At 41.8% G+C, this 23,883-nt stretch overlaps 1 protein-coding gene across 20 annotated transcripts in view; it reads left to right on the forward strand.

Annotated features, from left to right (window-relative positions):
- The window catches only part of LIMS1 (LIM zinc finger domain containing 1), a 151,900-nt gene that overhangs the window by 66,790 nt on the left and 61,227 nt on the right, over positions 1-23,883 (forward strand). Inside the window, exon 4 of one of the 20 annotated variants that reach the window (XM_077958981.1) lies at positions 19,433-19,502. The exons of 17 other annotated variants lie outside the window; for them this stretch is intronic. Coding sequence is in view for 2 of the 3 variants with exons in the window: in XM_002799367.4 (XP_002799413.1) it covers positions 19,396-19,502 (107 nt within the window). In the remaining variant the exon portion in view is untranslated. Of the gene's footprint in view, positions 1-19,211; positions 19,503-23,883 lie in introns of those variants that run through there. 2 more of the 20 variants (XM_002799367.4, XM_015113081.3) reach the window with 2 other exon arrangements.

Here is a 23,883-nt window from a genome sequence, read left to right on the forward strand (position 1 = left end):
CTTCCAGTACTGTGTTGATAACAGTGGTGACAGTGGCATATTGTCATGTTCCAGATTTTAGAGCAAAGGCTTTCAGTTTTTCCCCACAGTATGATACTAGCTGTGGGTCTGTCATATATGGCTTTTATTATGTTGAGGAATGCTTCTATACCCAGTTTTTTGAGGGTTTTTTACAATCAGGAAGTGATGTCAAATTTTATCAAATGCTTTTTCAGCATCAGTTGAAATGATCATAAGGTTTTTATCCTTCGTTCTGTTGATATGATGTATCACATTGATTGATTTATCACATTGATTGGTTTGCATGTGTTGAACCATCCTTGCATAAATCCCACTTGATTACAATGAATGATTGTATTGTTGAATTCTGTTTTGTAATATTTTGCTGAAGATTTTTGCGTCAAAATTCATCAGAGATATTGACCTGTAGTTTTGTTTTATTATTATTATTTTTTTATTGAGACAGGGTCTTGCTGTGTTGCCCAGGCTGGAGTGAGTAGTTTAATCATGGTTCATTGAAACCTCAACCTACTGAGTTCAAGCAATCCTCCCATCTCATCCACCTGAGCAGCTGGGAGTATAGGCATGTGCCACTATGCCCGGCGAATTTTTTTGTATTTTTTGTAGAGACGTATTTGTATTTTTAGGGTTTCGCCATGGTACCCAGGCTGGTCTGGAACACCTGGGTTCAAATGATCTGCCGGCCTTGGTGTCCCAAAATGCTGAGATTTACAGGCATGAGCCACTCGCCCGGCCAGGTTTTCTTTTTTTCGACATGTCTTTTTCTGGTTTTGTTGTCAGGGTAACACTGGCCTTGTAGAATGAGTTTGGAAGTATTCCCCTCTCCTCTATTTTTCAGAATAGTTTGAGTAGGATTAGTATTAGTTCTTCTTTAAATGTCTGGTATAATTCAGCAGTGAAGCCGTCAGGTCCTGGCCTTTTATTTACTGGGAGACTTTTTATTACGGCTTTGATCTCATTACTTCTTATTGGTCTGTTCGGGTTTTGGATTTCTTCATGGTTCAATCTTGGTAGGTTGTATGTATCTAGAAATTTTTCCATTCCTTCTAAATTTTCCAATTTATTGGCATATAGTTGCTCATAGTAGTCACTAATGATCCTTTGAATTTCTGCAGTCTCAGTTGTAATGTCTCCTTTTCATCCCCCTTCTCCCCCTACCCCCCGAGACAGTCTTGCTGTGTCACCCAGGCTGGAGTGATCTTGGCTTACTGCAACCTCCACCTCCTGGGTTCAAGTGATTCTTCTGCTTCAGCCTCCTGACTAGCTGGGATTACAAGCATGTGCCGCCATGCCTGGCTAAGTTTTTTTGTTTTGTTTTGTTTTGTTTTTGTAGAGACGGAGTTTTACCTCTTGGTCAGGCTGGTCTTGAGCTCCTGACCTCAAATGATCCGCCTACCTTGGCCTCCCAAAGTACTGTGAGCCACCATGCCTGGCCTCCTTTTAATCTCTGATTTTATTTGGGTCCTCTCTTTTTCTCAGTCTGGCTAAAGGTTTATCAATTTTGTTTAACTTTTCAAAAAAACTATTTTACTGATTTTTTTGTTTCCTTCATTTCAGTTTCATTTATTTCTATTCTGAACTTTACTATTTCTTTTCTTCTATTATTAATTTTGGGTTTGGTTTGCTCTTGCCTGTCTAGTTCTTTAAGATGCATTGTTAGGTTATTTATTTGAAGGGTTTTTGGTTGTTGATGTAGACATTTAGAGCTCTAAACATCCCTGTTATTACTGCTTTTCCTATATCTCATAGGTTTTGGTATGTTATGTTTCTATTATCATTTGTTTGAAGAACTTTTTCATTTTCCTTAATTTCTTCACTGGCCCACTGGTCATTCAGTAACATATTGTTTAATTTCCATGTATTTATATCGTTTCCAAAATTCCTCTTGTTATTTATTTGTAGTTTTATTCTGGCCTCCAGTTTTGTTTTGTTTTTTGTTTTGTTTTGCAGCCTGTGAGCTAAGAATATTTTGACCTTTTTTAATGGTTGAGAAAAAAATAAAAGGATGATATGGAAATTTTACGAAATTCAAGTTTCAGTGTTCATAAATAAAGTCTTCTTGGGACCACAACCACATTTACATATTTACTATTGTTTGTGGCTGTTTTTGAACCACGAGGGCAGGGTTGGCTAGTCACCACAAAGACTTTGTAGCCTGCAAGGCCTAAAATATTTACTATCTGGCCTTTTACAGAAGTTTGATGATTCCTGCCATAGAAGAGTTGTAGCAGTTTTTGAAAACATTAACATTTTCAAATTTTAGATGGTTACTGCCTTCAGATCTTTTATCCTTAGCCTCTCAAATTAAATTTTGTTCTAATAGAAATGACTGGATATTAACGTATTTTAATTACCTTAAAACAAGTCTTGCTCCTCATCCCCCTTCCTCAAGATGGGCTTCTTGTAACTAGGATTAGTTAGCTTACTTTCTTTCTGTCCCGGAAGACTACTAGAGAGTTGTCTAAGACCGCCCCACTGCCCCTGCTCCTCTGAGTTGGATGAAGGAGGAGCAGGGGACCAGCAGGAGTAGAGTCTGTTGGACAGAGTGTGTGGCAGCATCTCGACTGTACAGAGCACTTGGTAGTCTGAAATTTGATCTCTGCCAGGTAGGAGCAGTTTACTTGCAGGAAGGATTGATGGGTCACGGATTAATGCCACATAGTTCCTTTTTCATTGGAATCCAGTTGTCTGGTGATTCCCTACCTTGTGAGTCTGAACAGGATACTGAAGCTTGCTCCCTCTTGAGAATCCGGAAGGGCCAGATGCCTGCCTTCATAGCCTCCCCTGCAGCTGCAGCTGAGGCACAGGAATGTGCCTTGGACTCTGGCCATCAGGCACACTTGTACTGGACTGTGACCTGCTAGAGATGCAAAGAAATAGGGATTGCCTGGAATCATTTCTGGAGAGCTCGGTTGTAACAGCACTCACGACACCCATTGTTTAGGGGCAGCAGTAGAACCCGGTGTGAGCAGCACAGTCCAGTACCCAGCCTTGGTCCATGTGGTACACTCGGTCCAGAGGTGTAGGGCTGGGGGCAGACTTCCCCCGCTGGGCAGGGTGTTGTTACAAGCTGGGTTCTTTGTTAATCCTGCAGAGTCTGTGAGCATTGCAATATCATTATTAAATATCTCTTCTGCTTAAAACTAACCCAAGGTGGTTTCTGTTGCTTGCATCTTAGAAACCTACATGTGTCAAGCTAAATAAAGAGCTCACTCAAAATATCTAATGTTTTATAAAATTTTGAAAAAATTTCCCTATTTTGAAAGTTACTGAAATTCATTTCTTTCAGCATCTTATGCTGTCCCCGTTTTCCTCTTTATTTGTTCCAAAAATGTCTGCCGAGTACCTACTACATGCCCAGCACATGGCTTCACATAAGCAGAAACACAGGCGGAAGAATGTGTCAGTGTTTGGATTTAGTGATGCCCCACTTAGAGAATGCCATACAGTGTAGTCTTGATCCTTATAACCAGGTCATTGTATCTGTGTATTGTGGGCCACACTTGACTACAGTGAGGGTCCCAACGGCAACTTGGAAAGAAAAGAAGTCAGATTATCCTCTGAGAGTGAAACTTCAGACTTGACCCAGGAGTAGAGCTCTGTAGTCTCCTAAAGGGGATGGAGTGGCTCTGGATGTATATGTAAAGAAAGGACATGACCATCTGAAAGGCCCGGTGAGCATGGAAGCAGCAGGTGTATGGGCAGTCACAGAGGTGAAGCTGGCAACCAGGCCTGGGGGCCAGGCAGCGTAGCCCTCAGGCCCAAGTACCAGGTTCCTGTTGCCAGCTCTGCCCCCAGTTTGGGGGAGGTGAATCTGGATGTCATAGTCACTGAATATTCAGACTGTGTAGCTATTTTTATGAATTCAAGCACACCAGACAACCTTCTGATTATAACTTAGATTTTCATTTGACCTGTGCCTAGGAGAGAACACATTACTTATGAAAGCTAGATATTTTAGTTTGCAAGTTGGAGTTCTGATTTTACACATCAGTTCTAAAAGTTGGTGAATGAGGATGCTTAAGTGGCACATCTACCTTAGGTGTGTTGACAACATTGATTACTCAGCTTCAGAAGCTGAAGGTCAGACTTTACATTCTTAAAAATTCACGAAGGTGGGATTCTTTATAGGAAGCCAGCTGGATTCACCAGCAAACTCTGTCACTGAACTGAGGACTTTTTTTTTGGGAGGGGGGGTGGACTTCAGTATATGTGCGTGTGTGTATGTCAGTAAGAAAAATCACAATTTGTAAGGTACTTTAAAAATTTTATCAGCACTTTCATGTTTCTGTGAAGCTTCTGAACTTAATTCAACCATTCAAGAAGCATTTCTTAGGTACCTACTGTTGCCAGGCTTGAAGAGCTCACATTTCAGTGAGGAAGACCAACCAACATATGAACAACACACAGTACAGCAAGTGCAACAGAATGGATTTGTCTAAAGTTCAGTAGGATCCCAGAGGAGAGAACAGCTTCCACTGCCTCCCTGGGAGAGCTCTAGAAGGCTCCACCAAATGGCAATATTGCGGGAGTCCTATGTGAGGAGAGAGGCTGGAGGTTCATCCACGTAGAAAAATGGTAGATCCTGGAAACACAAGAGTGTGCTGAGTCTAGGGCAGTGGTTGGGAAATTAAAATATAGCACAATCAGTTGTTAGAAGGGAAAAGGTGATTGGAATGAGGCCACACAGGTGAGTATGCAGTAAAGGATATGTCTCATGTACCTTGCTGCTGTGGTCCGAATGTGTCTCCCCCAAATTCGTATGTTGAACTTCTAACCCCAAAGTGAGGGTATTAGGAGGTGAAGCTTTTGGAGAGATGATTAGGTCATGAGAACAGAGCTTTCATGAATGAGATTAGTGCCCTTATAAAATAGGCCCAAGGGAGCCTGCTTGCCCCTTCCTGCATGTGAGGAAACAGTGAGAGGGTGCCATCTGTGAGCACGGAGAGCTTAGCTTGGACAGCCAAGGTGATGAGGGACGCGCTGAATCAAGATACATGACATGGGGGGTGCTGTTGCACAATATTGAGTTATTCCCCCTCCAGATGAAACACAAATAGAACATAATTGAGCACACCAGTTGTCTGGTATCATCACATAAATAGTACGTGTGTGCACATATAGAAGTGATTTTTACATAAGAGTATATTTTTGTGCATCTAATAGGATTCACTATGGTGTAGTTTTTAGGTATTTCTCTCTAACCTGGATATAACCAGAAAAGAGATATTGATCTCTCTAATAAATCTGCCTATTAAAAGTACTAAGTTTTACAAGTGAAATTATTAATACCATGGGCAGAGTTCCTTTTTACTGTATTCTTTTTGCTTATTTACTTCTGGGTCTTAAAGTCGGTTCACAGGTCCTCATTTACCTGTTAATTGTGCCTGAAACCCAGTCTTTCCCATCTGTTTTTGCTAGTCTTAGAGTTTATATCCTGTAACTTTTCTCATCTTCCTTTGAGTGGGCTCCTAGCATAATGTTTTATGTCTTCTGTTTTATTAAGCAGTATTTGGAAATGGATATGATTTTAGTATTGGTTATGTATTAGGTAGGGGCTCCTTGGGCTTTCACTGTGGGTAACATTCATGTGATATTTGTCTCAGAGTTAATGCCCCTTTCTTTCATCCTCTGAAAATTGTGTGCCTGTAATGTCTTTAGGAGCCACATGGTGGCAGGCACAGTGCTTTGAAACTTTGTGGACTTACATACTCAGAGTGTTTGCTGTGCATCTTCATCTTTCCTTCCTTTAAAAACAATGAAGATATTGAAATTAATAAAAAAGAACCTCCAAATATCTACCACCCACCTCAAGAAATAAAACCTTACAAACAGAGTTGAGGTCTCTTGGTTCAGTTTCCTCTTCCAATCAATCACATTCCCCCCTCCTGTTTTCATCCACGAGGAAACCCTTTCCTTAACGGAGTTTGGCTTTTGGCTCACTTTTGTGCATATCTTTATACTTTCATTACACATTTATATATTCTTAACAGTGCATGGGATTCCTTCTTTCGTTTCAGATTTTACTTGGTGTTTACTGTTTGTGTTACTGTGCAAGTTGCCTTTTTCACTCACTTTTTAAAAACATTTATGTAGATTTGTGCTTCAGTGAATTTTCTTTTACAGCTCTACAGCGTTTCGTTGAAGACATCACAATTTTAGAAATCTGTTTTCTTGATCTTGAGAGAAGCAGGGTAGTAGAGTGATCATAGATGGGGCCCCTGATGCCCATTCCAGTCCCCATTCTGTCACTCACCAGTTGAGGGCCCAGTTTCTACTTCCGCGAAGTAGGGATACCGCTCATTTCACAGGGTGTTAGGGGGATCAGATGAAATAGTATGTGAAGCATTAGCACCATGATCATTACTGCTATTAGAAGAAGATGATAGTAGTGCATGATCATTACTGCCATTAGAACAAGATGACATTACTGCCATTAGAACAAGATAACAGTAGTGCAGACTCAGGGCAGGGCTAATTTTGTGCTATGTTTTAATTTCCAGTCGAACAGAGGGCACGCTGAAAGAAGTGGGGACAATAGCTTGAGACAGCTGAGGTGGCGTCTTTCTGAAGACGTCTGTTTTCTCTGACGTAGGTGGTAATAGAAAAAGAGGGTGGGATCGGTGATTCGAGAGTACTGAGGGTTTCAAGTGTCCTTGTTTGCGGCACGATCTGGCTAAATACATGCAAAATAATTTCCTGTGTTGGTGCGTGTGCTAATCTTGTTTGATTTTTTTCTTAGCAACCTGTTTACCTGGCAAAGTATAAAAGGCTTCTCCTCTAGAGTCTTCTCTCCCCTCTGCCATGGCAGGTGTTGCTACCTGGAGCCGCTTCCACAACTGCTTGTCTCCAGGATTGCACCCTCCCCACCTGGAATTCTAACCTTGTGCGGCTCTCACCTGTCACATACCCCCATCAGCCTGGCTCTGACTTTTTCAAAAGCTGACTCTAAACTGCCTGGCTCCCCGCAGTCATTGCTCCTACTGCTTCCAGAGTGAGGCACCCACTGTTCCCTGGCTCACTTCTCCACCTTCCCATGCCTTGGCACTCTCTTCTCCACCTAGAATATTCTCTCCTCCCCTTTCCTGGTGCCATTCTTTCACAACGTAACATATCCCTGAATGCATTTCATATGATCTTGGGCAACCTATTTAACATCCTCAGATATGACACTTCAGATCCCTCATTAGAGGAAGCACCCGGAAAAGCCAGGAATCCTGACCTGATGCCCTCTGCTGTGCCGTCGGGGCATCACACTGCGCGCGTGATACAGCAGTGTATGGCGTTCTGGCTTTAAGGAAGTTATGCTTGTTTTCATCCCCACGGTTGAACTTTTTTTTTTTAACTTAAAAATACTTTATTGGCCGGGCACGGTGTCTCATGCCTGTAATCTCAGCACTTTGGGAGGCCGAGGCGGGAGGATCACAAGGTCAGGAGATCAAGACTATCCTGGCTAACACGGTGAAACCCCATCTCTACTAAAAATACAAAAAAATTGCTGGGCGTAGTGGCAGGCGCCTGTAGTCCCAGCTACTTGGGAGGCTGAGGCAGGAGAATAGCATGAACCCGGCAGGTGGAGCTTGCAGAGGGCTGAGATCACGCCACTGCACTCCAGATTGGGCAACAGAGTGAGACTCCATTTCATATATATATATATATACACACATATATATATATGTATGTATGTGTGTGTGTGTATACATATATATTATTATAAAAATGTTATTTTTTATTTTCTAAAAATAGAGATGGAGTCTCACTATGTTGGTCAAGGTGGTCTCAGACTCCTGGCCTCAAGCAGTCCTTCTGCCTTGGCCTCCCAGAGTGCTGGAATTACAGGCGTGAGCCACTGCACTTAGCCTGAAAATTTTCATTCTGATATAAAAATAGAAGAAACAATCCTCTTATACTCATCACCCACACTTAATACCATCTTGCCATATTTGCTTCACATGTTCTTTTTTCTTTTCTTTTCTTTCTTAATTATTTAAAAGCAAATCCGAGACATCAGGACATTTCATCCCAAAATACATCAGAGCTGGTGCCTGAGGAGATGGACATTTTCTTATATAAGCTGGTGTCTGAGAAGATGGACATGCTATTACCATATCTAACAAATGAGTGGTAATTCTTTATCACCATCCAGTACGCCACCCATAATCAAATGTCCTCACTTGTCCCAAGAGTAGCCTTTTACATTTGTTTTGTTTAAACCAAGATCTAAACAAAGGCCATAGTTTAATAATACGTTTAATTGATATGTCTCTTAAGTGTCTCTTAATCTTCAGGAAAACCCCTTCTCTGTTTTTCCTCCAGTCACTGACAGAGATACCAGCTCTGTTGTCATGTAGAATTAAAGTTTTGAATTTTTAAAATAAACCTTATTTTGGAATAATTTTAGATTTACAGAAAAGTTGCAGAGGTCAGGGGCTCAAGAGAATCCTCACATAGTCCTCGCCTAGCTTCCCCTCTTGTCAGCACCTTCCATTCCCTTCATCATGTCTTTTTTCTGTGCCATCATCCAATCCAGGATACCACATTGTGTTTAGCCATAGTTGAATATTTAAATGATTTCTGGTTATAAGTTCTCATCTACTGCTGAAAAAAATAACCATTTTCTGACTAGAAGGCAGTACACCGTTACGGTTTAAAAACCAGGCTGAGGCCAGGTTTCAGTTTTCCACTCAATTACGTAATAACTGTATAGTAAGTTATACTTTCCATGTCTGTCTCATCACCTTTGAAATGGGAATAATAATAGTACCGTTTCATTGGATTATTGTAAAAAAAAATAAATTTGGTAAGTGTATACAAAGTGCTTATCACAGTTCTGGGCACATAAGAAGCACTCAATACACCTAGCTCTTGACCAAGGTGCTATTCCTAAATCATACCAAACCCCGGGGAAGGAACTGGGTCTTCCCCGAGGCTCACTATTATTTAGAAAATACTGTATCGATGTTTTTTTCCACTTGCCTTAGAAATAGTGCATTTGCTTTGGTTCTATATAGTGGTCTCACTACGTTTTGAGGTGTTTCACTTCTATTTTGGGAATTTTTATTCAGTAGAACATAGTTCCCTAGTATGTTTTGATCAATCAAAAATATTGGCTCTAGGCGGGGTGCAGTAGCTCACCTGTAATCCCAGCTCTGTGGGAGGCCGGGGCATGGGGATCGCTTGAGCTCAGGAATTCGAGACCAGCCTGGGCAACATGGCGAAACCCTGTCTCTACAAAAATACAGAAATTAGCTGGGCGTGGTGGCGTGAGCCTGTAGTCTCAGCTACTCAGGAGGCTGAGGTGGGAGGATTGCTTGAGCTGTGGAGGCGGAGGTTGCTGTGAGCTGTGATCTAATATATATATAGATATATGTGTGTAAATATATTTTTATATAAATGTATAAATATATGTACATACATGTACATATATTTATATATAAATATAATTGTATTTACATATTATATAAATATATATATGTGTGTGTGTGTATTTATATATATAGACACCCTAAGAGTGAGTTTTTTCTCTTGGCAGGAGTTCTTGAGATCAGGATTGGAGGATTAAAACTGCAGGCCTTTCTTTTATTAGTCTCACAGAGTGACTGGTTTGATTTGTGCTTTCGAATTAGAATCACCTTCTTTACCAGACTTCCTTTGCATGAAGCAGTAGGAGCAAGTGGCTGCTTAACTGGCTTGAGCTCTAAAGTGTGTTTGTGGTATGAAGTGTTCTCAGAGGAACCGAAATCGGTGTGGTCACACATCATCAGTGCCTCTTCATACACCCACGCCCTCCTGAAGGTTGCTGTTTGTGTTGCTTCTAGCGCCTGTTGCTGTTCAACAGTACCCTTGGTTTCAGCATAGTTGCTATGATGATGAAAACCTGTTAGAATCTGCCTTTTTTTTTTTTTTTTCCGAACTGTTGGAAACATTGAATAATTCCATGTACTGTAAAAGGAAATAAAGTAGTTTGGGTAATTTGGACCCAAAGACTCCTAAGGAATCTAGGAATTCAGTTACATAGAAGGTCACTTTCTTTCACTAGCTTTTGCCTCCAAACCTGCAGGAGAAAACCAGCTGAAAAGGAACACACATATGAGTGGGGACTGCACCTGAGCACCCCAAAAGGCTCCTTTCAGAACCCTCAAACCGACCATTCGCAGTATTCACGTGGACTAGGTCTGGGTCATTTGGAGGGAGGGAAGGTGTGGGCTGGCGGAGGTGTCTGGGTGGTTTCTAGTCTGTGTTTACAGTCTGGGGCTTGCGCTGCAGCTCCTGCGCCTGTCATGCACCCCGTTTCCCAGAAGCTTCCATGATTAGGTTGTCTTGTTGAGAGGCAATGCTAGTTCAGACTTGACCTTGTGATGGTCTGTGGGGGAGAATGTTTTAGGCCATGGGACAGTGCAGTTTAATGACTGAAACAGGATTGTTTTAGTCAAATCGACTTTGGTTGGACCCACACTCTCTTTATTGGTTATATTGTTTGGTCAAGTCATTTAACTGCTTTAAGACTCAGTTTTCCCATCTGTAAATGGGAATAATGGTGATACATACCTCACAGAGTTGAGATGGAGGTTAACAACACATAGTGTGCTGGGTAGGTACTCTAACCTCAGTTGTTAGTAATAATTACGTTACATAAATAGTTGAGAGACTGAGCTTTACAATAGTGAGAAGCAAACTTTTTTAAAATTATTATTCTTTAAGTTCTAGGGTGCATGTGCAGGTTTGTTACATACGTATACATGTGCCCTGTTGGTGTGCTGCACCCATTAACTCATCATTTACATTAGGTATATCTCCTGATGCTATCCCTCCCCCCTCCCCACGACAGGCCCTGGTGTGTGATGTTCCCCTTCCTGTGTCCAAGGGTTCTTATTGTTCAGTTCCCACCTATGAGTGCGAACATGCAGTGTTTGGTTTTTTGTCCTTGCGATAGTTGAAAAGCAAACATTTTTGTGTCCTAGCTTTTTTCTTTTGTAAACTCATAAAAGTCTTTATTATTAGAGTCAAAGTAGGTTTAAAACGCTTACCTTTCTGTGGACAAGATTAAGGCAACATAATGTGTCCACACCCTCCCCAGCATCTGGGAGAGTGTCTACCAAGACATCTCTGGTTGGCAGGGGCTGGAAGCCTAGGCAGTGTCTGGGTGGTGAGAGAGCAAGCGCAGGGCAGTTCACGTGGAGGAGATGTCTGAGCATGGTGAGGACCTGTCAAGGGGATGAGACTGGCAGAGGCACGGGCCTTCCAAACTGGAAACACAGGTTTAAAGTGGATAAGAAAACAGCAAAAGTCACATGCGGCGGGTGTGTCGTCAGCCAAGTATAAGAGGCAACACAGAAGGGTGCCTGGTGTGCCCCCAACCCAGCTGTGGCCCTCACAAACCTTTAGTGAGCGTCTAACCTAGGCTGGGGTCTACTCTTAGCAGCAGAGACTCAGTGGTCTCATGGAGCCTGCAGTCGAGTAGGGGACACTGGTATCAACCATATAATCACACAGATGAATATGTAATGTGAAACATGTCAAGTGGTAGAAGGTAGGGTGCAGAGTGGATGCTGAAAGCAGGGAGGCGAGCAGGACAGCAGGGGCAAGCTTCCTGAGACAGAAACACTGGATCTCATCCAAGAAACCAGGCTCAAAAGCAAGAGGGCCTGATCCTGTGGCTGAGGGGAAGGCTGGGAGGTGAAATGAGACAAGAGACACGGGAGGTGGCATGTTTCGAAGGGCCTAGTGTTCTTCACCCTCAGAGCCAAGGGCAGCCCATGTCTTAAGCAGGGTACTGACAAGACCCTATCTGTTTGCTTAGGACTCCTCTCTCTGAGGCAGCAGAGGCCCCAGGGTGAGGACCAGCAGAGCTGTGCAGAGCCACATGGCAGTCCAGGGAACAGATAGCAGCTTGAGCTAGCCAGGGTGGTGACAGAGAGAAGAGCAAGGAGAGTGGACACAGAGATGTGTAGGAAGGGAGGAGAGAAGGGCAGACTGGACACAGAGGGCCAGGGAGGGAGGCTGGAGCTCCGACCCTGCTAACGTTTCTCCCCACATTCTTTCGTGGACATAGCAACAAACAGACCTGGTGAAGTACAGCATGAGCCAGACATACTTACATGATACATACATATGTGGTCTTTTCATGTGGAATGGAATCTCATAGCTTGTATCCTATGGTCTTTTTTTTCACTCAATGGTAGATCATGAACACACCTTTTTATGCCAAATACATGTTTACATTATCGTTTTCAGTTGCCATCAATCACTCTGGCATCGTAACACTATATAGGAAATACAAGTTTTTGAAAAACTTTTGTCTTTAGTGCTAGATATCCTTAAATTTCTAAATTATATTTGTATCATTGAATTGAACTTTTATATCTGAGTTAGGAAAAAATAACAGTAAATAAAGGGATAATACAGATATCAGAAATGTGTCCATACAACTTGTTATGTGTGTTGTTGCCTTTAAGATTAGGCTTCACATAAAATCTGGGAAGTATTTTGATAACCTGGTAAAAACAATTTTGAAGTGAAAGCCAATGTATTGACAGTATTGGCTATAGTCATGAACCTATACTGGGTGGGGCAGGAATTGTGGTTTATTTTTTAAGACACACCCCTTGAATTCCAGGGTAGGGAGAAGAACCGTTTTTGTTCTTTCTGGTCTTCAGAATATCAGAACTGTTAGCTTGCAAGTAACTGTTACATTTCTCCTCTCACAAAGAAGTATTTCACCTATTGGATTTTTTTGTAATGACAGTTTGGTTTAGAAATATGCTAAGCAGATATAGATACACTAGAATCTATAGCATGTAGTTCTATGTATAGTGGTGGACAGGCAGAATGGATAGAAACAGTATCTAAAAAGTTACTTCAATACATTAATATGTATCTTGTTTTAAGTCAAATTATGGGAAAATCTGGATTGTAGAAAAGCTCTCATTTGTGAAGAGTACCACTAGAATTCCTTTTAAAAACAGGTTCATTTAGGGAAAGAAAAATTAATCTATGTGCTGAAGTCTTAGCTTTATCTGTAGTTTTCCAGAAGCAAGTGTACTACATTCAGTGAGATACCCTGTATTTTGCTCTCAGGGAAGAAAAGTGCAGTCCCGCTGCAAGCTTTAGTCTGTGTTCCTACCCTGAAAGGTCAGTGCTCTGTTGAGGAGGATCCTCTGTTCTCTTTGGGCAAGGTCGGGTGTATGTTGGGTCTAGGGTGATCAGCATACCTTTTTGTGGTCCTTTATCTCCTCTAGAGCTCTTATCCTCAAGCAGCTTTGTGACCAAAGAAAAGGTGTTCATGGAGAAGGATCTGGGGAGCCCAGAGGCTGCTCAGGGTTCTCTTCCACACCCCAAAGGCCTGGCACGCTGAGGCCTTTGGGAAATGTCTGTTGAATTGCTGAATGTGCAGAGCCTGCCCACGTGTGCCTACTTTATTCAGGAATGAGATTTCTGACTAAATGACGAAGGAGAAAAGTGTGCTCAGTCAGGGAGTCACGTTGCACAGATCCTGTCTGGAAAACCAAGTAATGTTTGCCTACAGAGAAGACCATGGAGGTCACCTAATTCAGTCACTTCTGTTCCAAATGGAACAATGGAGGACTGTGGTAGTTAAATGACTTCCTGTGTACTTCTAAGGTAGTCACAGCAAGGAAGTTTCCAAATGTGGATCTGTCAGCTAAATGTCTACTGGTCCTCTCTTGTATCCTTCCACTAACATACCTTGTACTCTCCCTTGGCCCCTCAAAAGTGTGGGATTGGATAGGTTACTTAGAATTTCATTCTAAATTATTTGGGAATATACCTGGAATTATACCCGGAAAATTTGCCGTTTTGTATCAGTGGCTTTTGAGAACATTTATTAATGGTCTAAATTGAAAACTGTTGATGACCCCATGTTACTGGTTGTGGAAGAGGCTGCTGAATGAGAATGACACAGGCAGGTTTTCATGACTTTTTTTTTTTTTTTTTTTTTTTTGGTATATAGGGGTCTTACTCTGTCACCCAGGCTGGAGCACAGTGGTATGACCATAGCTCATTCCTGCCTCGACCTCCCAGGCTCAGGTGATCATGATCCCCCCATCTCAGCCTCCCTAATAGTTGGGGCTACAGGCACTCGCCACCACGCCCAGCTCATTTTGTATTGTAAAGATGAGGTCTCACTGTGCTGCCCAGGCTGGTCTCAAACTCCTGGGCTCAAGCCGTCTGTTCACCTCGGCCTCCCACATTGCTGGGATTCCAGGCGTGAGCCACCACACTGGCTTCACATGAGCTTTAATGACAGCTCAGCCTATCCACTTAGATGTGGCAGAGGTCCAGGAAGCCTGATTAAGGAGAAAGTTCAGAGGGGCTTATAGACAGTTGCAATATTATCTGCTTGTGAGTGGGACCATATTTTGGAGATTTTTTTCCGCACAGTGAACAGTTTTTGTGGACAGTTGCTTCTGCCTTCTCATACTCTCTGCTCCAGTTAGCTTGACCTTGAGCCTACTCACAATGGTACATCATTGAACCCTTTTCTGCAGCAGATATATAGCACTGTTCTTCCTTCAAATGTATAGCCTAGAGCACTCTTGAGAGGCCTCATTTAGGAAGACGGCTTGGCTGGCAAATAAATGTTTGCCAGATGAATGTGTGTTGGACATAGTATGGATGGATATTCTTGCTTTATTAGATAAAATTTGATTTTCCCTGTAAATGATTATTTATGAGATAAAACATAAACTAAAAATGATTCCTTTCCATCAAGTTCAAAGTTAGCTGCAAAACATAAAATTCTTCTTTTATGTCGCACAAGGAAATTAATGGCCTGGAAATGTACAGCTGCTTGACCAGTTTACAGGCCATTAGTACCTAGTGTACTGGCAGTGAGCCCCAGTTAGCCATGGAAACCAGCTTGCAGCTTTCTTAACTCTGTATACGAGAAATAATTGATGATTCATCAATGATCATATTTAACAAACGGCTTGATGTTTAATTAGGTTTCTTTACCCTCTTATATCTGAAGGGGTTAATTGCAACAGGATGCTAAAAGCTGGACTGTGACAAGTTTAGGCAAAAATCCAGGCTAATTTTTTATTCTTATCACAAATGGAAAATGTTTATACTTGTGGAAGGTACTGTTCAACCCCACAAATATGAAAGCTTCAGAGTTTTAGTCTCACCAAGAAAGTAAATTTTTCCAAAACCGTAGAACGAGTGTGTCTTTTAAAATCTCATTTAGGTAACATTGAGTATTACATGCAGAAATGAAAAAGCTTCAAAACTCTGGAGATTTCTCCTCAAACATAACATTGCAAAATGATTAGGCTCTCAAAATTAATTGGTTGAACAACTAAAGCGTAAAGCTTATTTAACAAACATGACTCTCTTCCATGTCCCTGGCCCTACAGATGCAGTGATAAGTTGGGTATGGGGTTTAGAAAGGTTTCTTGGAAGAGATGATCCTTGCAGTGAGTCCTAGTGGGATGATCAGGAGCTAGTCCTGCCAGTGATCTTTCTTCCAGTCTTACCAAGCCGTATGTGCAAAGGCTAGAAAGTGAGAGGAAGCACAGTCTATCCAGGGAACTCCTGGAGTCCAGTCCTCTCAGCTGGGATGGGGACGTGAGATCTGCTGGAGTCAAAAGTACAGATTTGAGGAGAACCCGACAGTTCGGAAAAAAGGACAAAAGTTGTCATGAGGTTCAAAGACCAGACCAGTTGTTAAGGCAAATTTGTCTTATTCACAGTTTTTGTGAACTGTTGTTCCTTGGCAACCACTGGGCATATGGGGGAAAGCCCCAGGAGTTTTATGAGGTAGTGAGTTCCCCATCACTGCAAGTGTCCATGAAGAGACAAAATCCCAGGTCGTAGATATTGTATAGGGATGAGGCCATGGGGAAAATGACGGTGGGGAATTCTGCATTGAATGAGAGTCTGGACTGACCTTCAAAGATTTTTTTAGAGTGCTAAAATGAAAAACATATCTATATGGAAACCCACAGAAAATGCATTTATACAGGCCTCCCTCTGTACTGTCAAAATCATGCTAAGACAGTTATTTGAAATTTAAAAGCCTTTTAAATTGGCCTGATCTGAGAATTCAGGCATAATTAATAATTCCATTTCCATGGGAAAGTACATTTGAAAGGATAAGTAGATGGGGACTCCTCCTCCTCCTCTTTGTCACGGCCCTGCTGTGTGTGCTGGGTGTTTGTGCATCTGCCCCCCTCCCTGTGCTGATGTGCTGCTGTCTGAAGGGTGCTGGGGAGGGAAAGCAGTCCTCTGTCTCTGTCTCTGTCTTCAGTGAAAAGATCCTGGTTAGGCCGGGCACGGTGGCAATCCCAGCCCTCGGATCACGAGGGCAGGAAATCAAGACCGTCTTGGCCAACATGGTGAAACCCCATCTCTACTAAAATACAAAAAATTAGCCCGGCATGGTGGCGCGGTGGCGCTTGCCTGAAATCCCAGCTACTTGGAAGGCTGAGGCAGGGGAATCGCTTGAACCCGGGAGGTGGAGGTTGCAGTGAGCTGAGATTGCGCCACTGCACTCCAGCCTGGCCACAGAGCAAGACTCCCTCTCAAAAAGAAAAAAAAGGCCGGGCGCGGTGGCTCAAGCCTGTAATCCCAGCACTTTGGGAGGCCGAGACGGGCGGATCACGAGTTCAGGAGATCGAGACCATCCTGGCTAACACGGTGAAACCCCGTCTCTACTAAAATACAAAAAAAACTAGCCGGGCAAGGTGGCGGGCGCCTGTAGTCCCAGCTACTCGGGAGGCTGAGGCAGGAGAATGGCGTGAACCCGGGAGGCGGGGCTTGCAGTGAGCTGAGATCCTGCCATTGCACTCCAGCCTGGGCAACAGAGCTAGACTCCGTCTCAAAAAAAAAAAAAAGAAAAAAAAAGAAAAAAAAAAGATCCTGGTTAAAAGGGCCTTCCCCAAAGGCCCAAAATTTAATTTTACTCAGTTGTGGCAGTTTCATCAGAACATAAGCATTGATTTGCTGAAGTTCCTGTTTGTCAGTACAGCCATTTTAAAAGTCAGAGGGCAAGAATTGTTTCAGCTCGTTTGTTTTATGGCTTGGTAACTAACTGTCCCTGTTACCGCTCTTCCCCGCCCTGTCCCACCCCTGCACATCCTTTTAACACTAGTCTCATCAAATACAGGATTCATCCTACACAGTTAGGTGTTTCCTGTCTGGTTAACCTTTAGTAGTCACCAAGTTCTTTTCCCTTGTCAGCAAGCTGCATTAATTTTTAAAAACTCTTTTAAAAAGAAAGCAATTATTTACATTTCCTATGGAGACAGGTCATATTTAATGTTGGGATTTCTGTATTTGCAACGAATATACAATTGATTTATGTTTTATTCATTAGGCGTCTATTCTGTATTGATGGTGAGGGGAAAACAAGGAAGATTAGTGGTTATTTCTGTTCTTTTTTTTTTAACTCGTCTTGATTTTTAAAAACGAAGGCTGGGCACGGTGGCACACGCCCATAATCCCAGCAATTTGGGAGGCCGAGGCGGGTGGATCACTTGAGGCCAGGAGTTCCAGACTAGCCTGGCCAACATGGCAAAACCCTATCTCTGCTGGGCATGGTGGCACAAACCTGTAATCCCAGCTACTGGGGAGGCTGAGGCACGAGAATCACTTGAACCCGGGAGGCGGAGGCTGCAGTGAGCCGAGATTGTGCCGCTGCACTCCAGCCTGGGTGACAGAAGGAGACTCTGTCTCAAAAAAAAAAAAAAAAAAAAAAGAATTGGATACTTTAGGAGGTCTAAATTAAAATGTTCCTATTACTGTAAACTAAGTTGTTTGGTATTTAAATCTTCTAAATTCTATTTGATTTTGAGTGGCAATATATTCAAAGTTCAGAAGGTAGAGTGGTATGTAGTGGAAATGCTTCCTTCTGCTCCTATCCTCCCAGGTCCCTCAGAAGCAGCCAGTATTACCAGTGTTTTGTGTGCCATTCCAGAGATAGATATAACTGTCAACTGATTTTTTAAAACGTGTTTCATCACTCATTAAATCTAATGTAGTGACAAAAATGGTAAATTTTGTCCCTGCATCTTTAAAAGCATGTGCTGTGTTTGGATGGCAATTATGAAAAGTCACTTGTTTTTCCTGGGGCCATAGACCTAGCATAACAAATGGTAGCCCTCAGGGGAACTAGCATCTATGTCCTGAGTGAAGGAGTAAGATGTAGACTTCCCTTTCCTGTGGGTTGCCTTCATTTTTGTGTGTATAGTGCAGATTCTCTCAAAGATGGGAATATATTAACTCTCTAACTCTTGGTGTAAAAATAGTATCAGACCCATTTCTGTGTGCTCTTGTCGAGAAGATTCTAAAGGAAAAGAGGCTGGTATAAATTGCCCAGAGAGAAATTCCTAGAACCATGCAGTCATACTACTGGCTAAGAGCTTGCTGGGAGGTAGCCTGTGTTTGTGGTGTGGTCCTATGTTCCCAGCGGGACTGAAGTGGATTGGAGGGCCGCACTGTGCCTGCTGTGGGGTAGCATCACTTTGAGCTGGATGACACTTGCCCCAAACCTGCCCTCTATTGTCCACATCCCCACACCCAAAACCTTCCTAAACATTGTCACTTTCCAAGGTCAGATGTACAGATAAATATAGGGTACATAGGACCCATTCCACCTTAAAGGCAACAGCATTGTGTCATCCGGGGTGGCCTGCACTACAAGAGGGCATTATTCACAGCCAGTAATTACAGATTCGGAAAATCACTGAATGAAGGAAGAAACCGTCTTCCTTTCAGTTATGAATTTTTTAGTAATATTTAATGAGGGGTGGGTGGACCAAAGACACTTCCTTCCCTTCTGAAGAGAATTTGGAGTAGAGTGGTAAGGGGGAGGAATTGGACTGCTTCCCTTTAGAATTCTGCCCCTCCTCTCCTTTTTAAGGAGAATTGTCCCTAAGGAGCTCACTGTAACCAGGCAGTTCTTTAAACTGACAACTGCCTGTGAAGTGTTAATGGATTTCCTGGGAAATAAAACAGCAGGACCCTTCTTTAGTGACTACCTTACTGGAGCTTTTTAGCCCAATTTTAGTTCAGAGTGGTCCTGGCAAGGTTTATAAAGGAATTGGTGTGATTATTCATAACAATTAAATTTTTCTTATTAATAAACAAGTAAGTAACCTGCCTTCTTGGTCACCGACTCCCCCCTTCCCAAGGTGCAAGGCCCAGAGATAAGGCAAGTTGTGCCTTGCTAAGGAGGGTGTGTACCAACCAGTGAGAAACAGGAAGCTGTGCTTCAGCAGCCTGGCCTGCCTGGAGGTTTCTAAGGCTGAGTCAGGTGTGCTGAGGTCCCTCGGCAAGGGACATTGCTTTCCCCTGGCGGCCACACTGCTGAGCATAAATGCTTAAAGTGTCAGCAATTGATGTGTGGAGAGAAGTATGACTGCATTACAGCTTAAAGAGCTTTCACATTCAGGTCTCTACAGGAGGAGACGAGATCGTCCCGATAGTTTGAGAGTAAATGGATTACCGGAGGAAGAGCTAAGGTGAGTGCAAAGTCATGGTTGGCTAAAGGTCAAGGCATCTAATCTAGTAAGTGCAGTGGGGATTCATGCCTAAGTGGATGCAGCATTGGGAAGTACTCATTGAAAAGTAACCTTCTAGTCTGTAATTAAAGACTGAACACAATATCAAGATTGTACTGATTGGAACTGTGCAAAACCAGAACACTTGCCCATTTCTTCACAAATCCTTTAAGTTGTTTTACCTCTTCTCCAAACCTGCAGTGTTGTTATGTCTTTAAAAATTATATACTCACCAGAGTAACATTTTAAATTGAAAACGATTAATTTTTCCCCTTATTTTAAAGAGAGTTTTCTTTGGCTGATTGGAACATGTTTTTGTCTGCGTTTTGATGAAGGGGGGTAGCTTGTGGTGGTTTGGGGTTGGGGGAGGGGTGTCGTGGGGATTGTTGCTGAAATGGTGTAACAAAGGAATGCAATGGAACTATTGAATGTAGCCTAGGAAGGAAGGACATCAAAAATCTGGAAACCTCTTTAACTAAAAAGGTCAGAGTTCTTGGCTTTCAAACTGAATCTCCCTAAAACAACACAATTGTAGTTTTGTGTTGCAACTACTGAAAATTTATTTTAGATGTGAGGTTCTGAAAGCCTCTACAACATTAAGCCTGTGTGTTAAAATCCCGCGTTAACTGAAGGGTTTAGATTTTCTCTGTTCCTAGGACGTTCCTGTTTTACTGATGACAGAAGGCTGCAGTAAAGAGAGACTTCCTTTTTCTAGGTTACATTTACTGTTTAGTACTTTAATTTGGAGGTCTTGATTTAAGTGTGTGAATATACTAATTAGATGGCGGGAAGATTATCTATACTTTGTGTACCATTGCTCTTTTTCCTACACTCACTTCCAGAGTTTATTTTAAATTATCTATTTGTATGTAGTAAGGACAGATTGACGAGCTTAAAAATTCTCTATTAAATTTGTATTTGTCATAGACAGCTATACTACAGGAACTGTAATTTGCTAAAGACATATTTATTTTAAAATGTTGACTCACCAGTTTTTGAAGAGGGTAACATTAAAGGACTATTATTGACACTAACATTATTAGAGTTTATTGCCTACTATGTCAAGTGTCTCTTAGTTACATTTAATGTATTAACTTTGAATTGACTGGATTAAACAATTTAAAAGTCTCAGAGTTTAAATTGTTATGAATTTTATATGTGAGGTTAGTGAAAATATTGAGCTCTATATTGCTAACCAGAGAGACAATTGGAAGTGACCTCCGAAACCAACATTTATTGGTAGACTCCAGTCTACAATGGATCCAAGAGTGAAGTTATCTATCAAAAACAGTTTTAATATCAGATTTCGGGGTTTGGAGGAATTTCCTTTTTTAAAAAAATTAAGTTATATAAAGTAATATTCTAAACCAACCTTTTCTTTATTTTCAGACAATAGCCAAAGTACCCATGAATAAAATAACGTAAATGCCAAGGAGGTAGTTATTTACATATATTTACATAGTTACAGTGTTCTTTCAAACAACTAGTTGTTGTTGTTATTTTTTGCTTAGAATTTAATTAAAAGAGGAAGAGTAATTCTTAAGTATTGCCTAATTGTTTAAAGAGAAATATTTTGTCACCCATTCTGGTGATGCAGGTATCTGGTGATGGACGGGACTTTTATTTCTGCCACTTTTGTCCTTTAATGTAGAGAAAATGATCATTTTCCTTAATTAGAAGCATAGGTTAGCCAAGAAAGGTAAACCATTGTCTGTTTATCCCTGGATTTTTTTTTAAATCAGCTTAGAAAGGTAATTTTTTTTTTTACCCTAGTTATACTAAGCCTGTTTTCAGGATTAAATGAGGTTTCTGAGCTAATAGGAATCAGAGAGAATAAGGACTTTGAAGTTAGGTACACCGAAGTTTCAGTGTCACTCAGCTGGACAAGTTGTATAATCTTTTTAAGCCTTGGTTTATTTTTTTTAAATGAGAAAAAAAGTAACTACTGTTATTGAACATTATTTACTCTCTTACAGAATTCGAACTACTAATTCAGTGAGGTGGGTGGCATTGTTATCTTGCGAATAGTGCCATACACTTAATTCATTGTTTAGTTTTTATTGAGTGCCTACTATTTGCAAAGTAAAGATACAGTGATGAATAAGACACAGGCCTCGCCATAGGAACACCCACCTAGGTTTGTGCATATTGAATATGACCACAGATTTTCTCTCCATGAGCAGTTATTTGATTTTGAATACATGTGCTATCAAACATCTTTTATTCTGTCGCAAGTATTGCATAAGACCCGTTCCAACTCTCATTCCTTCTTACTCACGTGTTCATTTCTTGTTGTGTTTGTGGACTCTTAACAAAAAACTTTCAGAGACTAAAATTGGCCGTGGCCACTGCCAGAAAACATTTTTTTCTCCTAAAGTTTAAATAAAAGGCTGTGCTCTGAAACGTGCGAGGCAGGTGCTTAAAGAGCACTGTAACACATGAAAATAGTTCTGGCTTCAAACTTGAAATTATTCAAAACTGAAGCAGGTAAAAGGTGGCATGACAAACACTGGGCTTCCTAGACTTTTGTTTTAAAGCATTAAATATGACTTGAAGCTGACTTTATTCACATACTTTGTACAGTGGAGCATTGCCCACTGCGTTTGGGGGTTACAGTTAGAGTGAAGTGACACAAGTGACATGCTCGTTCCGGTGGGTCGGAAGCCCCAGACCTTCACAAGGCATTGACCCTTTTTTCCCTGAAGTTTTTGGTGTCCCAAAATAACATCTAAGATAAACCCACGTACATATACTTACTCCTTTAGCTGTTCTATCTTTTAAATTATGTTGTAGTCAAACATAGTTGTTTTTTGAGGATACCTGAATGACAAACACACCTGAGAAATTCCTGCCCTTTAAAAATTCTCAAAGTCACTTTTTCTCTACCTCAGATGGAAGGGATCTATAAATAACTGATTAGAAACAGTGCAAAATTCAAGTTTCTCCTGGTTGGGTTCAAAACAGCTTAATATAGGGGCTGGTGGCTGGATGCAGTGGCTCACGCCTATAATCCCAGCACTTTGGGAGGCCAATGCAGGTGGATCACTTGAGGTCAGAAGTTCAAGACCAGTCTGGCCAACATAGTGAAACCCCATCTCTACTAAAAATACAAAAATTAGCTGGGCTTGGTGGCACGCGCCTGTAGTCGCAGCTACTGTGGAGGCTGAGGCAGGAGAATTGCTTGAACCCAGGAGACAGAGGTTGCAGTGAGCCGAGATTGCGCCACTGCACTGTAGCCTGGGTGACCGAGCAAGACTATGTCTCTAAATAAATAAATAAATAAAAATATGGGGCTGGTAGGTGGCTCACGCCTGTAATCCCAACACTTTGGGAGGCTGAGGCAGACAGATCACCTGAGCTCAGGAGTTCAAGACCACTCTGGGCAACATGGTGAAACCCCATCTCTACTAAAATACAAAAAATTAGCCAGGTGTAGAGGTGCACGCCTATAGTCCCAGCTACTGAGGATGCTAAGGCACGAGAATTGCTTGAGCCTGGAAAGCAGAGGTTGCAGTGAGCCGAGATCATGCCGTTGCACTGCAGCTTGGGCTACAGGGTGAGACTCTATCTCAAACAAACAAACAAACAAAATATATATATATATATATAGGGGCAGGTGAACTATGACCCTCAGGCCAAATCTGGCCTGCTGCCTTTTGTGTATGGCCTATAAGCTCAGGATGGATTTTACGTTTTTGAATGGTTGAAAATAAAAATATTTTTCACGTGTGAAATACATGAAATTCAAATTTCAGTGTCCACAAATGAAGTTTTACTGGAACACAGCCATGCTTATTTGTGTGTGTTGCCTGTGGTGGTTTTGTGACACAGACCAATGTGGCCCACAAAGACAACAATTTATTTACCTTCAGGCGCTTCACGGAAAACCTGGGCTGACCCTGGTCTAGTGCTGAGATAAGAACTCCTAGAGCTTTCCCTTTTCCCTGTTCCTTCGGCCATGCTTCTGCCCTCCTCACGGCCTCACCTCCCAGTTAGGTTTATCTTGCCTGGATAAAATCAGGGCTACGGCAGCCGTTTGAAAAGAATGTGAATCCAAAAAAAAAAAAAACAAACAAAATGCAGTTTGAAATTTGTATCCCTAATAGTTTAGGAGTAAAGTGAAAATGTGAAGTTGCCACACTGCAGCAGTGAACTCTTGGCTTCTTAGACCTCCTTTTCCTCCTTGCCTGCAGCGTTGACCTTGAAGTAGTGCCCTTCTCCTGATTCCTGGATGGATCACGTTAACCAAGAATGGAAGTGCAAAGAAATGTAACCTTGACTTTCTGGTTATAGAATAAACCTTCCAAGCTCGTATTTTTATAGATATAGCATGTAAAATCAT

The sequence above is a fragment of the Macaca mulatta genome, chromosome 13 (genome assembly GCF_049350105.2).
Source record: "Macaca mulatta isolate MMU2019108-1 chromosome 13, T2T-MMU8v2.0, whole genome shotgun sequence".
Taxonomy (NCBI): domain Eukaryota; kingdom Metazoa; phylum Chordata; class Mammalia; order Primates; family Cercopithecidae; genus Macaca; species Macaca mulatta.